This window comes from Hippoglossus hippoglossus, chromosome 10, assembly GCF_009819705.1.
Source record: "Hippoglossus hippoglossus isolate fHipHip1 chromosome 10, fHipHip1.pri, whole genome shotgun sequence".
NCBI classification, from domain to species: Eukaryota; Metazoa; Chordata; class Actinopteri; order Pleuronectiformes; family Pleuronectidae; genus Hippoglossus; species Hippoglossus hippoglossus.
The window spans coordinates 49585-65592 of NC_047160.1; the positions used below are offsets into that span (position 1 = coordinate 49585).

Consider the following 16008-nt stretch of genomic DNA (forward strand, 5'->3'; position numbering starts at 1 on the left):
GGATGATTGAAATCCGGCGTGGAGAGGAGCAAGCAGGGTCAGTAGTGCCCACGAAACATAGACAGATACCCACGTACACAAACACATACAAAAGAGTGACACAAGGGAGGACAGAAGAAGACAAAGAGAAAACTGGTGTTCCAGGCGGAGCTGTGACAGGACCTCCTCCTCAACGGGCGCCTCCTGGCACCCTACCAGGCTCGTCAGGACGCTGCTGATAGAAGTCCTGGATGAGGGTCGGATCCAGGATGAGGCCTCAGGGAATCCAGGACCGTTCCTTCAGACCATATCAAAACATCACTTGTCTTAGAGGTCCACAAGCAGAGGGCCACCAAAAGAGGGCCACCAGAAGCGCTCATTGATGAAGGTAAGGGTCCGGTGGAAACCGCTATGACAGGAGAGTTTCGGGGAGTGTCCCCACTGGAGATCTTGGGGAGTCGGGCAAAAATAGACAGTTAGGAGACCATTACCTGAGTCTGGTTGGAAGCGCTGAACCTCCTGGACTATGATCTCAACCTCCCAGGTGTCGGCTGGGACCACATAAGAAGGAGAGAGGATATTTTCAGGTTCCAGACTGGGCTTTTCGGCTACCTCCTGGCAGGAGAGGGCTTTCCATTGCGACAGCCAGGGCGATAGGTCAGGGTGTAGTTAAATCTTCCCAGGACCAAAGTTAAGCCATTTGGCTGAACGGAGGTAGGAGAGATATTTATGATCAGTCCATACCACAAAACGCTGCTCAGCTCCCTCCAGCAAATGCCTCCACTGCTCGAGAGCTAAGACTACTGCCAGCAGTTTCTGATCCTGGGGAGACCACTGAGACAGGCCCACCCCCGAATTGGGGTCGTCAACCTCCACCACAATCTGCAACAAGAGGTCAGGATGCCGGAGCACTGGTGCAGAGGAAAAGAGCTGCTTAAGAGTGGTGAAAGCTAAGTTGGCCTCAGGTATCCATGTAAAAGGGGTGGTGGTGGAGGTGAGCTGAGTAAGAGGGGTCGCTACCTTGATGTACTCCAGAATAAAACGGCGTTAGCAATTGGCAGGAAACGTTGCAGCTGCTTAAGGGTGGTCGGCTGTGAACACTCTGCCACCACCCGTCCTTGGCTGGATCTGTCTTTAGCTGCCCCTGCTCAATGATGAAACCCAGGAAACTCACAGAGGACACGTGAAACTCACATTTTTGTGACACCATCAGGTTTAAACCATGTGACCATTTGGGTAGCTGGGTTTTCAGTGTGCATGTATCTTTCAATCTAAACACACTACAAAAGTCAAGCAAAACAGGGTTGTAATGGTGTCCATGACACTTAGAAGATCTATCCAACCATTCATAAATCACCTATTACTAGATTCATTGGGATACCTTTTATCAATCAATCAATCAATCAATCAAATTTTATTTGTATAGCCCATATTCACAAATCACAATTTGTCTCGTTAACAAGGTGTGACATCCTCTGCCCTTAACCCTCAACAAGAGTAAGGAAAAACTACTAAAAAAAACCTTTTAACAGGGTAAAAAGAAGGTAGAAACCTCAGAGAGAGCCACATGTGAGGGAGCCCTCCGGCCCAGAACCTCCATAAATTTTGGCCCAGATCTGTAAAACATGTAGCTACTCCATCTTTCCACAGTAATAAGCACTGAATTAGGCACCAACATTCATGTTGCTTGTAATAACACAGTGAAAAACGGATAATGGAATGCACAGGCAAGAAAATAACAAAAACAAAACACCAGTCTACTTATATTTTATGTGAACAAGACTGACAAAACTTTAAACATAGAAAGCCTTCTTCAGGTCCTCTGTGTTAAATTGGCAATTCATGATGAAATGTCACACCACTATCTCCTAATTAGCTTAAATGAGTCATTTGATATTATTTATTGGAAAAGAATCAGCTTTACTCTGGCCTCATATTCTTATTCGATATGTTAACCATTCTGCCATTGCCTATTGATAAGGGATCAGAGAGTACACTATTATCTGTATCTGTTTAACCAACTAGCGTGGGAGAGCCCCGTGGCATGGTCAACTGCCACATATATGCTATATTTATTGTTTATTAGAAAACTATTTAGAGAACAGCCTGTAAGGGTTTTGTATTCTGTATTTGTTATGAAGAGTATTTTCTGTTTTGTCATTACCTTGTGTTTCTTGACCTCCTTGTGTTTATGTTTGTCAGAGTTGTTTCGGTGTCCCTGTGTTCTGTTTCCTGTTTTATTTTGTAGTCTGGGTTCTTGTGTCTTGTGTCTAGTTTTACTTCCTGTCTGTGATTGTCTGCACCAGTCCTCATGTGTTTCACCTGTGTCCAATTGCCCCTGCCTTCCCTGTGTGTGGATATAAGTCTCTGTGCTCCCCATTGTTCTTGTCGGATCGTTGTCTATCGTCATTATGTCCTGTCCTCCAGTGTTTCTTGTATCCTGTGTCTCCTGAGCTCCAGTCCTGTTCTCCTGTGTAAGCCTCCTGTGTTTTCTCCCGTGTGCTTTTGTTTCTTCAGTTTTGACCTTTTTGAGATTCCTGTGTTTATTCTTATTTTTTTCTGTTGGACATTTCCATTAAAAATACTCTTTTGTTTAAACTCTGCATCCTGGGTCCATCTGCCTCACCTACCTTGACACAGCCGTGGAATTGAGCTTCAGATCAATGTTTTTGATCACAGAAGTAAGAGAACTATTCAGAACCAGTTTTTTTATAAACTGTGGATAAACTTCAGTGAATCAAAGAACACAACTCGTGCAGTATTATGAAGGTTAAGTAAAATGCAGGTTTTCATAAACCATAACTCAACGAGTTTTCATACAGTACCAGTCAAAAGTTTGGACACACCTTCTCATTCAATGGTTTTTCTTTATTTTTATTTCTTTCTACATTGCAGATTAATATTGAAGACATCAAAACTGTGAAGGAACACATATGGAATTATGTGGTAAACAAAAGTGTTAAACAAACCAGAATATCTTTTATATTTTAGATTCTTCAAAGTAGCCACCTTTTGCTCTGATGACAGCTTTGCACACTCTTGGCATTCTTTCAATCAGCTTCATGAGGTAGTCACCATCAGTTGTGTTGTGCAGAGGCAGGGTTGGTGCACAGTTCTATACAGTGAATAGGCCTATTCGACTACAGTTCTAATCCATATTATGGCAAGAACCACTCAACTAAGTAAAGAGAAACGACAGTCCAACATTACTTTAATACAGGAAGGTCAGTAAATCTGGAAAATTTCAAGAACTTTGAATGTATCCTCAAGTTCAATCGTGAAAACCATCAAACGCTATGATGAAACTGGCTCTCATGAGGATCGCCCCAGGACAGGAAGACCAAGAGTTACCTCTGCTGCCGAGGATAAGTTCATTAGAGTTACCAGCCTCAGAAACCGCAAATTAACAGCACCTCAGATTAGAGGCAACATAAATGCTTCGCAGAGTTCAAGTAGCAGACACATCTCAACATCAGCTGTTCAGAGGAAACTGCGTGAATCAGGCCTTCATGGTCGAATTCCTGCAAAGAAGCCACTACTGAGGAAGAACAAGAAGAAGAGACTTGCTTGTGCCAAGGAATGGACATTAAACCAGGGGAAATCTGTACTTTGGTCTGATGAGTCCAAATGTGACATTTTTGGTTCCAACCACCATATCTTTGTAAGATGCAGAAAAGGTAGCGGATGGTCTCTACATGTGTGGTTCCCACCGTGAAGCATGGAGGAGGAGGTGTGATGGTGTGGGGGTGCTTTGCTGGTGATACTGTTGGTGATTTATTCAAAATTCAAGGCATACTTAACCAGCATGGCTACCACAGCATTCTGCAGCGACATGCCATCCCATCTGGTTTGCGCTTAGTGGGACCAGCATTTGTATTTAAACAGGACAATGAGCCCAAACACACCTCCAGGCTATGTAAGGGCTATTTGACCAAGAAGGAGAGTGATGGAGTGCTGCGTCAGATGACCTGGCCTCCACAACCACCCGACCTAAACCCAAATGAGATGGTCTGGGATGAGTTGGACCGCAGAGTGAAGGCAAAGCAGCCAACAAGTGCTCAGCACTTCTGGGAACTCCTTCAAGACTGTTGGAAAACCATTCCAGGTGACTACCTCATGAAGCTGATTGAAAGAATGCCAAGAGTGTGCAAAGCTGTCATCGAAGCAAAAGGTGGCTACTTTGAAGAATCTAAAATACAAAACATTCTGGTTTGTTGAGAATTTTTTTTGTTTACCACATAATTCCATATGTGTTCCTTCATAGTTTGGATATCTTCAATATTAATCTGCATATGTAGAAAGAAATAAAAATAAAGAAAAAACATTGAATGAGAAGGTGTGTCCAAACTTTTGACTGGTACTGTATTTCTACACAAAGTAAAATACAATGCTAATTATGTCGTGTGGGTGTGTGTGTGAGTGAGTGAGAGCCAGTGGAGCTCATGCGAGCCGTCTGGCTCTCACTCACTCGCTCGGCTGGTGGAGAGGAGCGCTCGCTCCATGTGCGTCTGGCAGAGCTGGGTGCACTCTGACTCGGTCAGTGGACCCTGAGAATATATAATCATACAACCCCAAATCAGAAAAAGCTGGGACAGTGTGGAAAATGCAAATAAAAAAAGACAGCAGTGATTTCTAAATTTAATTTGACTTGTATTTCATTGCAGACAGTATGAACATAAGAAATTCTATTTTTGGACTGGTCAACTTCATTTTATTTGTAAATATACATCCATTCCTGCCATTCAGGCCTGCAACACATTCCAAAAAAAGTTGGGACGGGGGCAATTTAGGACATATATTTTGTATGTATAGATACATCCAAAATATTTTGTGCTCAGTACAACACGAGACGTGACGTGAACAGCAGTACTCAGTGTTAAAGTGACCGGAGCAACATGGATTCATGTATTTACCCATTAAACAGGTAACCTTAGCCATCATCGCAACAGTTGCCCCCCCTGAGAGATTTGGCAGGAGTCGCAACTGCTCATTCCTCAGTTTAGTGAATTGGATGTAGACACGTTCTTCTCTCTCTTTGAGCGAGTGGCCGACAGTAGAGACTGGACGGATTACAAGCAAACATTATTGTTGCAGTGCGTGTTATCAGCTAAAGCTCAGGAGGCGTACTCCGCACTGAGTGTTTCTGAGATAAGATCTATGAGATGGTTAAAGCTGCAGTGTTAAAAGCATACGAGCTGGTGCCTGAGGCGTATCGCCAGAGGTTTAGATCATGGGAGAAGTCTGGTAAACAGACCCACATGGAGTTCGCCAGAGAGTTAAACATTGACTTTAATCGTGAGGAAGTCCTCACTCCTGTAAGCCTTTGATAGCCAGTCATTTGATAGCCAGAAAGGGCTGCACGCTCTCAGCTGCAGTTTGATCTAAACCAAGTGTGCAATTATTGTAAAGGCAGAGGGCATTGGAAAGCCGAATGTCCTGTTAAATCAGGTGTTAAAGGTGGATCTGGTCGGGGATATGTGAAGCCTGTTGCACTGGCTGCTCATGTCAGAGTACTAAGTCCTGGGTTTTCTCCATGTGTTAGCTCTTGCCCATGTTTTGAAACAGCTGGGTGTAAAACATAATCAGGCTTCAGCATACCACGTTCAGAGTCAAGGGGCATTAGAAAAGTTTCATCAAACACTAAATCTCTGTTGCATAGTTATTGTGTAGAGTTGAGTCAGGATCGGGAGGAGGGTTTACCCTGGTTGTTGTTGGATGACAGAGAGGTAGTTTAGGAGAGCACAGGGTTTAGTCCCAACCAGCTTGTTTGATCATACGGTGTGTGGGTAATGTAACGTAACGTCACAATAATGTTGTGCATTCTGAAGTACCCCTTAGTCTGCTTGATTATATGAATGGTTTCCAGCATAGGGTGTATGTGGCTGGGGAGAAGGCAAGGGAAAATTTAGCATCTCCTCAGAAGAAGATGAAAAATCTTTATGACGGTAGGGCCAAGACTCGCAAGTTCAGTCCAGGAGACTAGATTCTGGCTTTGTTACCACTAGTGTGTTCACCATTTGAGGCCAAGTTCCACGGCCCTTTTACTGTTTTGCACCAGGTGTCTGAGCAGAATTGCCTTCTGTCTACGCCAAACTATAGAAATTCAACTCAGCTCTGCCACATAAATCTTCTAAAGCCTTATTACACTCGTGAGTTGCCATCTTATGACATATACACACACACACACATATATACATTTATACATATATATACATTTATACATAAATATATAACAATTTATACACACATATATATACATATATACACACAAATATACATATGCATATATACATCTGCATATATATATATACACACACACATCAGGGTTTAACATTTTTGAGACTACTGTGTTACCCCTTGATTAGCAGAGTGATAACCAAAGTCTCCTTTCATATTGTAAATTCAGTTTTATTGAATAGGACCAAATCATAACCAAATTATCTCAAGGAACCTTTCATATAGAGACCATACTCTCTACAGACCCAACGATTCCCCCATGAGCAGCTCTTGTGAGAGAGAGAGAGAACATAACACAATGCCGGTTCCATATAAAGATGATAGACATTAGTAATCACAATATTAGGGGTTTTGGGGGCTTTGTAACTGAGGAGTTAAATAATATATGATTTAAATTCTATTCTGGATTTTACAGGGAGCAAATTAAGAGGATAATAAAGGAGTAGTATGATCACTTTTTCTTGATCCTGTACTTTTGCAGCAGCATTTTAGATCATCTGGAGAGTCCCTAGAGACTTTGTGGGGCAGCCTGATAGTAAGGAGTCACAATAATCCAGCATCAAAGTAATAAATGCATGGTCTAGTTTTTTAGTGTCTTTTTTTGACAGAATGCACTTAATTTTTGCGCTGTTATGTAGGTGTTTTATGTGGAAGTTACATAGCATATCCTCATCAAATATAACTCCCAGATTCCTCACAGTGGTACTAGAGGCCAGGACAATTAGATAATGTGTTTGCAAGGTGTTTTTTTGGCCAAGTACAATGAGTGAGACTTACTATACATTGAATTTAACTTATATTGTTATTTCTGATGCTTCGTATTGCATAGTGTGGATTTACTGGAAGATGAGACTTCTTTGGTGATAAAACACCAGATGATGTTATGACATGCAATCATGCAAAAGAGACATGGGGCATTTGGTTGAAAATATTTATGCAGTGACTCCCCAAAGGAAATTTTCTAATACATTTATACGGTCAAGTATTTTCAATCGTGATATTTAAAAAAGGAACCATCTATGTAATAATCCAGTGCTTCTTAAATCATTTCCGTTAGGGTTATTGATGGCAGATGTTAGACCTTGTGAATGTTTAGTATAAGTTTGTATAAGTTAAAAAAAATGTTGACTTAGAGTATTATTATTATTTTCAAATCTTAGGTGTTGTGATATCGTTATTGTGAATTATTGTGGCCATAAGAACTGTATGTTAAAAATATGATGTCCTGACAGCCATATGTAACGGAATTCAGAATTCCCTTTAATAATTATTATTTTCAATTTACATTTGTGAATTATATTTACCATTTCACGACTCTGTTGAGTATTTGTGAATTTTATCTGCTATTTTCATTTCATGCTATCTTTATTCATGTTTCCCGTGGGAACATTAACTCGTTGCGCATCGCTCCGGTGTACTTCCTGTATGTTCGGAACTTCCGCCTTCTCCTCACAATGCGATCCACATTGCTGAGGGTAAGTCGAGTTAAGTACCAGTGCTTTGTCATTTTCTGTGGAAAATGTATCCCCTAAGCTGTAATACTACTTAATAGTGATGGCGACATGAAGCTTCATGCAGCATTGAAGCTTTCCATCCAATTGGTTCACTCATGGGCCGAAGCTTCATGGTGCTTCATTTGCTCTACTGTGCCATCAAGTGGACAATAAATGTAAAACAGGCAGAGTGATTATAATGACACCATGGCTTTGGTGTGTGAAGCTTTGAATTGAATAAATGAATGAATGATGTTTGTGATGCCAATACATAAATTATGAACTTATTAATATGGCGTCTGTCTTTATGATACAATGTCGGGGTCAAAAGGGAAAGTGGAAACAAATTGGGCAGAGGGTTGTAATGTGAATGTGCTTGTGTTACTAGGGACAACATGTAACACGTGAAATAGGGACAACATTTTATTCATTTTTATTTAAAAATAAAAACTTTTCCACAGTGCTGTGTTTCAGGCGGTTTCTTTTTTTTTGCAAACAAACGCGCAATAAAGTCCCAAGTCCACAAAATGTGAGGGGGGGGGGGGGGGGTCCATTGCGTTTCGCTGCCCCTTATATTTCGATTCGCACGCCAAACCCGCGAACCATTTCCTGACTCATTCACGTGGTACGGCCGGCTTGCGAGGCTTTGAACGTCACCACATACGTCATCAACACGAGCCTCGATACGCGCTTCACAAAATTCTTCCTGGATTACTCGACACACGCTTCGAAGCCTCGACACGGAAGGACACATCACTACTACTTAATATAGCATGTTGTTTTGTGGTGTTTTGAACGTTAATTTAAGTTTTATATGTATTTTCTTGAGGTTGTTTTTGGCGCGATTTCTGTCATGGCAGTGTATTGTGGGACATTCTATATTACATTACATGTCATTTGGCAGACGCTTTTATCCAAAGCGACTTACATTTGAGTGCAATCAACATCTATGAAGGGTCATTTAGGGGTTCAGTATCTTGCCCAAGGACACTTTGAATATATATATGTTTAGGATGTACCATCATAGGTCTGATGTGCAGACAAGAAAGTACTGGAAGGACATTTATGTTTTTATATTGTCCTTTGCAGGTATTTTCTCCTTTGTTAAATATTTTGTTTTCTATGTTTCTCTGCAGTTACCCTACTCATTGCACCTTGCTTATTCTGAGCAGAAGGTGTCACTGTTAATCCTTTTGTATATGTTTTTCATGGTTTTTGGAAACATCTTATTATAAATAAATATAAAATGTTTCTTTGTCAGTTTTAATAGCTCCTGGCTATGATTAGCAATGTACTATGAGCTAAGTATAGACTAATGTCTGATCAATGTATTTGTATGCGTTGTAATACAGACAAAGCGATCCACATTGCTGAAGGAGCTGATCTGCAGACAAGAAAGTACTGGAAGCATGTTTTCATATTGTCCTTTGCAGGAGCAAATAAATGCTGGGAAACAATTTGTGAGTCGTGGTCTTCCATGCCCTTATCCACACACCCGTTACAAATACAACAAATCCTTGAATAGAATGATAGAAGCATATATCATTATTCTTTAATTATATTGGAATCATAAATCTTAAGCCATTTAGGTAAAATATTTTCTGTAATCTTAAATATTTGTTGCATATTTTCCCACTATGTATAAGTCACACTTAGAAAAGAAGTGAGAAATCACATGTTAATTGGATAATCTTTCAAGTAGGCTACATTGAATTGAATAATTTTTCCTGTCCATACTGTTTGAAATATTTTAAAGAGGATATAATTAATACAATTTAGCTTAATAATTGTATGACTGAATATTGTAACCTTTGCTGTCTCATTTTGTAATGATGGACATTGATGAACTAGAAATATACATTTTTTTGTCTTATAGTTACCACTTGTATGATAATAAAAAGAATAGAACAGGTTATACAAGCCATAGATGTTGTGATCGGTGCTCAATTGGTTTGAGGCAATTTCACTGGCATATTCTTCCTCTGGAGCAGATCCTCCGGGGACCATCAGAGTGCATTCAACCAGGGGAATCTCCTCCTCCATGGCTCTGCACGGATGAATGACAGTGGGAGACATTTGTGCTGCAGCCTCATGGTCTCCTCCGTAACATCAAATTCGACTCGAAACGGCTTAATTTACAGTGTTTAAAGCCTGCTACAGGAAGTAACAATGCCAGCGGATGTAGCGATTCTAATGCACACCCCGTGCGTGCCCTTGGGTGAGAGCTAGAGTGAAGTGTGTGCCTCTGATGATGTTTTTAGAGGTAATTTAGGCTTAAAACACATCGTAAATGATGCCGTTTCGAGTAGAATATGAATGTCGGGGCTTGCGGACACTTGGATGACCCCACACGAGCAGTATGGAGGCATGTTATGTTTTATTCTTGTTTTATTCCGTCTGAAGCATAAGTCACTATTTACTTCAATTGTATTAATTCGGCTGTAACACTGTCTACCCCTGAAACTCCAGGGGTAAACAGTTTTTCACCCACTCCTCCATCGGCATTGTGGTGAGTAGTATTTTTCGGTGAACTATCCCTTTAAGCTACATGGAAACCAGCTGCTGTGTTTCTATCTTATAATCATTAGATAGGACTCATTTCTTCTGTTGCTGAATGAATTTACAGTCAAGCTGACTCAATTTACACCCGTCATTAAAAAAGTCCTGTATCCAGATTGTATCTAGGTAGGACTTAAATCTGATTACATTTACACTTATAATTGTATTTATATAGCACTTATCTAAATAAGGTTACAAAGTGCTTCACAAAATAATGGTTAAAATGAATAAAAATAACGCTGCGGCTAAAGATAAATCTGTCTACTGGCTTGTATGGCAGTACTATGAAAGCCATGTGGCCTACTCAGTAGATCAAACATTACCCCTGTGCCTTTTTAAACTAAACACATACGGTCATAGGCAACAGAGGTAAGAGGTATCCCATTTAAGAAATATCTCCCTGAGGGAGAAACTCCACAGATTTTACATATTGGTTTTCAAAAATTGTTCTTTTTCATTGCAGGATGAAGAAGAAGATACCTTATCAGCTGCCACAGTGAGGGAAGATGCAGAGAGGCCTATTAAGGTTTACAATTTAATGGAGATAATGGCATGTCTGGAGGCTTTGACTACAAATAAAGTGAAACTCTGGATTACTGGAAGAAAAAAATTCTCTATTAACTGTTACAATAAATAAAAATAAAATTACTGTGATACTTGTTTTTTGTCATCGATTGTTGTCCATTTATCTAGTGATTTGACTTAAAAACAATGTAATCATAAAAATACTCATGTACGGGAGATTTAATAATTCTATTTGCATAACATGAACAGCTCAATCGGCGAATGAGGGAAATCAGATACAACTGGTGCTTCACATTTTCTTGTGACAGTTCTTGTTAAATAGGTGATTGATAATGACATGTGCTTGGAAGCCTGAGTTATGTTATGTTTTTATTGGTATTTTTGGAGAAGACCAAAGGTAGTACAACAGATTTAATAATCATTCAGAGCTCTAAAGAAAGAGGGAGAGAGCCAGAGTATCATTCTACCACTGACTGTTGCCATCAGCTGCTTATATTGTCAACAGGCAAACTGCTAATCACCAAAGGAAAACAAAAAAAACATAGTCTTTTAGTAAATAACATCCAGGGTTGAGTCATTCAATTATTTGAGAAAGAAAAAGGAGAACAGTTTTCAGGTTTACATGTTTTAACATTTGCTTGGTAAAATGCGGGAGTGAAATAATTAGGGAGGGGGAGAAATGCTGTGGCGTATCCACTGGGAGAGAAAAAGGGGTCATCTGATTAACTTCTTAACTTTAGATTCCAAAGAAACCTTACAAAAAGTCAACACAGAACAGACAGAGGGATGGGTGGGGGATAGGTGTATGTGTCTAGGGGGGCTACAGCAACCACATCCAAAATAAACCTGCTTTTTCTTTCGGAGTGGAGAGTTTTATTATATATATACATTAATATATAGATAACACAGCAGACAAAGGCATGTGTAAATCTATACATTGCCATTACATAGATACTTATTGTGAAAGGAGAGACAGACTTTCTTTGTCGTTTGTCCAGGAAGAAACATTTGTTGGCCCTGGTCACCAACGCTTCTGCAGCTCTACTCTGAGCAAAGAGCTCTCAGAAACCTAGAGACACACAGACACACAGGCAGCATCATTAGCACAGTGTTCACACAGATCAATACAGACTGATATAAATGCTGGCCAAGGACCAACTGGACCAGCTTAGTGTCAGCGAGCAGGAGGTCAACACTGAAGATGAGCAAAAACAGGGAATAAGACAAGACACCAAAGATCAGAAAGAGCCTCCAGTCTGTCACAGGTCAACGCACCCACTCGCTCGCTGTGACTCCAGCAGGGGATCCCCCGCTGTGTTCTTAAATCGGATTCTCTTGACTTTCTGCTGACTTTATACTAGGGGGCCATGCAGTGAAAGTCCGAAGATAATCCGGAGTCTGTCACTCTGACATTTGCGTTTACACGTGCATCTCCTCTGGAGAATCTCCAGAGTTTTGTCTGAAAGCAGTTTTAAATGCAATCAGAAAAAATCCTATTGCACAGATATTTAAATATTTTATATAAAACCCAGTATTTTTGTTTGTGCTACTTTTAACCATGTGGTTTTAAGCTATGACTGCTACGACTGTGACAGAACATAGGCTTTAACAGGCAAACAGTGTGAGCAACTATACACAGACAATGGCAGCGTGAAGGCCAAATAAACACTGCTTTTCAGATGGTCTGTGCACTTCGATCAATTCAGTAATTAAACCGTGAGCAACATCCAACAAAACTGATCATCAGTGATAACTTAAGCACATTAGACACACTAATCATGTTGTACAACAGTGGTGTTCAGTGATTTAGATAAAAAAAACGATCCAGTGGTTAGATTAAGGTATGTGGTCAGGATGTGTGCACACATCACACGTCTGATGACAGCAGATCAGTGTTGCCTGTGTATGCACAGCAGCAGTAAACCCATGGATAACAGATGGAAGCCTTGAAGTCATGATATGGTTAACATCAGCACTTTTACGTCATAAAAATCTATATACAATACTATTTATTATAGCTGACGGTATGAATTATTCCTCACCGCGGTGATAAAGCAATATATTACCGCTGTTTGGCAGTTTACCGTCATCTCCCCCTAGGACATTTAGGGGCCTGTCCATACGCAGGGTTGTTCCTGCATAAAGAATTGCGAGCCGGCTGTCTGTCTCCCTACAAAATTCTGTGGAAACCGCTCATAATGATCATGTTTGTCCATGCGAAATTGAACACTAATTGACTGATTACTATAAACGAATGGTGTAGCTTCTGTATGATAGTCCAGGAACTTGAGGGCAAGGTAACAGCGCTCAGGGGCACTACGCAAATTACTGACACCAAATATCTTTAGCTGCCTTAGATCTCACAGTGAGACCTTCATGTATTGGTATTTGTATGGTTTAAACCTAAAACTTAACCACACATGAGCTCAATTTGACAATAAAAATGGAATAGACGGGTGATCAGCGTTTTTATTTCACCAAATCAGACAGAAATTCAAAGGAGCACCAGGAGGTAATTTACTTTATGACAACATTCATAAAATCAGTTCCATTTAAGCAATTAGTCTTCAAGGAAAAAAGTACAATGTTTGTTTGTCACTGCAATGCTTTATATCCAGCTAAATTACAGAGGTTTTGTTTTAAAAAGTTTTGAATTTGGGTTGGAAGATTGTGTTGATTGCTTAACAGACCAGCAATGTATGAAAAGGTCAGTAATTCAAACATGCATATAAGCCACACGTGAACAGTAATAAAGCAAATAGGTAGGCAGGTAGGATAAACGCAAAGTTTCCGAACTTCACTTTGCTCCATAGACAGTATATAAAAAGTTCTGCACTCAGACAATGGAAGTATATTGTGAAGCTGAGGTGGGCTCAGTTATGCCAAGGAATAATTTGAGGTTGAACAGCGGGCACATGCACTTGTCTTTATAAACTAAGAATATCTGATATCCTCCTCAGGAGACGCTTTCGCCTGTGGATCACAGCCGACATTTAGGCTCAAAACATGGTGTAATGACACTGTTTCCAGTTTGTGAGCAGCGAGCAGAGAAGCTGAGGTCTCACACACTCAGAAGGAGAGGGGTGAGGGGGTAGGGCTGAGAAAGGGGGAGCGGGGGAATCTATCAAATAGCGCAGCTCTAACTTTGTACAGTACTAACACTGCAAAATGCTACCTAATATTATTCATGATTGTTATGAATGTACACAGTTTTGATTTCTATCATTTATATTTCTGTAATTCTATAGAACTTGTTTCAAATGTGGCAATGAAAAAGACTGAGGAATGGTGTTTTATATACACTGCTCAAAAAAATTATGGGAACACTTTATCGTGACAATAAAATGCCAAGTCAGTTAAACTTCAGGGATATCAATATGTCCATTGAGGAAGGACAAGTGAAGTGTGTTGGTGCAAATGAATCCAAGACAACTCCCAAAAAGGGAATGTTTTGCATTGAGTGGCCACACAATTGCTCTCTCCTTATCCTTCCTAACTGAGTCTTCTCTAGTTTTGTATTCTGCTAGTGTTCTAGTCACCACTGGATAGCACGAGGCAGTACCTGCAGCCCAATAAGGTTGCACAGCTAGTTCAGCTCCTCCAGGAAGGCACATCCATACGTGAGGTCGAAAGAAGGTTTGTTCTGGATGTCTCCCAGCACAGTCTCAGGAGACCAGAGGAGATACCAGGAGACCGACCTTCACAGGAGGAGAGCTGGACAGGGCCGTAGAAGGACATCAACCCAGCAGCAGCACTGGTATCTGCTACTTTGTGTGAGGAGAAGCACTGCCCGAGCCCTACAAAATTACCTCCAGCAGGCTACTAGTGTGCATGTTTCTGACCAAACTGCCAGAACCGGAATGCATGATGGTGGCATGAGGGCCCGACGGCCTCTAGTGGGACCTGTGCTCACTGTCTAGCACCGTTTCAGCTGTGTTTACCAGAGAGATGGTCAATGCGCCAGAATGAGACCGGTGATAGTCCTGGTCTCGTGTCACTCAAAGTGCAGTCAGCAGATCAGAGGAGAGGCTCAAGAGGCAGGCGAAAACTGCCTGTTCTGTCTGTAGCTCCAGAGAGAGGACATGGAAATACACATTGCAGCAGTTTTTTTCAACTTTAAACCACTAATATATCATTTTAGGGATACCAATACCTCAGATTAAATCCCAGAAAGGTGTAAAATATGGGCCCTTTAAGTACTAGTATGAATTCCTCAGAGTGATTGTCAGACTGTACACTGGTGCAGTGGGCCCTGGGTTCATCCTGGTTCAGGACAATGCCCAACCTCATGTGGCCAGAGTGTGTTGGCAGTTCCTGGATGACAAAGGCATTGATGCCATTGACTGGCCCTCACATTCCCCTGACCTAAATCCAACTGAGCACTTATGGGACCTCTGTATCGTGTAAACAACGTCTCCAAGTACCGTCAAAGACTGTCCAGGGGCTTACTGATGCCCTAATCCAGGTCTGGGAGGAGATCCCCATGACACCTCCGCCGACTCATCAGGAGCATGCCTAGACATTGTTGGGAGTGCATAAAGGCACGCGTAGGCCATACACACTACTGAGTCACATTATCAGTTGCTGTGATGAAATTCTCGCACGTTCGATCAGCCTGTGATTTCAGTGAAGATTTTCAACTTGAATAATTCGTACATCAAGATCTGATGTGTGATTTAAGTGTTCCCTTAATTTGTTTGAGCAATGTATATATATACACACAAGAGTATTAGAGTGTTATCTCATGTCGACAGTTGTCTGACTAGGCAGAGGATTTGGTGTCAAAAGATGTTCAAAAATGTTCTGGATTTTAAACCAGTCAACTAAGACAAAACACGACAAAGACCCGTCAAAGAGTCAGAAGAGAGAGAGCGAGAGTGGCGCTGCTGAACATATGAAACAATGGTAACAAACACTGAGTAAGAGATCTTACGTTAAACAATTTCTGATCCAATGACCACTGAGTACATAGTATGCTCATATCTCCTGGTCCACTAGCTGTACTTTCTGTGTGCGCGCTGAAAAAAAAAAAAAAAACATGGTTTAAATACACAGCATTTGTATTTGGTATTTGGTAAATAAAAGAAAACTGGACTACTTGAACAGCACAACACTGGTCCAGCCAGTCACCAACAGTGTAATTCGTGCTCATGCATAGGATGGTCTCTGAATGGTCATAAACAGTATATGCTAATGGTACACTGATGTTGAAACA

The 16008-nt window shown here is 40.9% G+C and overlaps 1 protein-coding gene across 8 annotated transcripts in view; it reads right to left on the minus strand.

Annotated features, from left to right (window-relative positions):
- Nucleotides 1-11142: 11142 nt before the first annotated feature.
- csnk1a1 (casein kinase 1, alpha 1) overlaps nt 11143-16008 on the minus strand; it is a 55833-nt gene continuing 50967 nt past the window's right edge. For 4 of the 8 annotated variants that reach the window (XM_034599064.1, XM_034599062.1, XM_034599069.1 and 1 more), the window contains 2 exons: nt 15727-15811; nt 11143-11862 (listed from right to left, as the gene is read on the minus strand). In XM_034599064.1, the coding sequence (XP_034454955.1) occupies nt 15771-15811 (41 nt within the window). In that variant the 3' untranslated portion in view covers nt 11143-11862; nt 15727-15770. The remainder of the gene's footprint in view (nt 11863-15726; nt 15812-16008) is intronic. The other 4 variants (XM_034599066.1, XM_034599063.1, XM_034599070.1 and 1 more) reach the window with 1 other exon arrangement.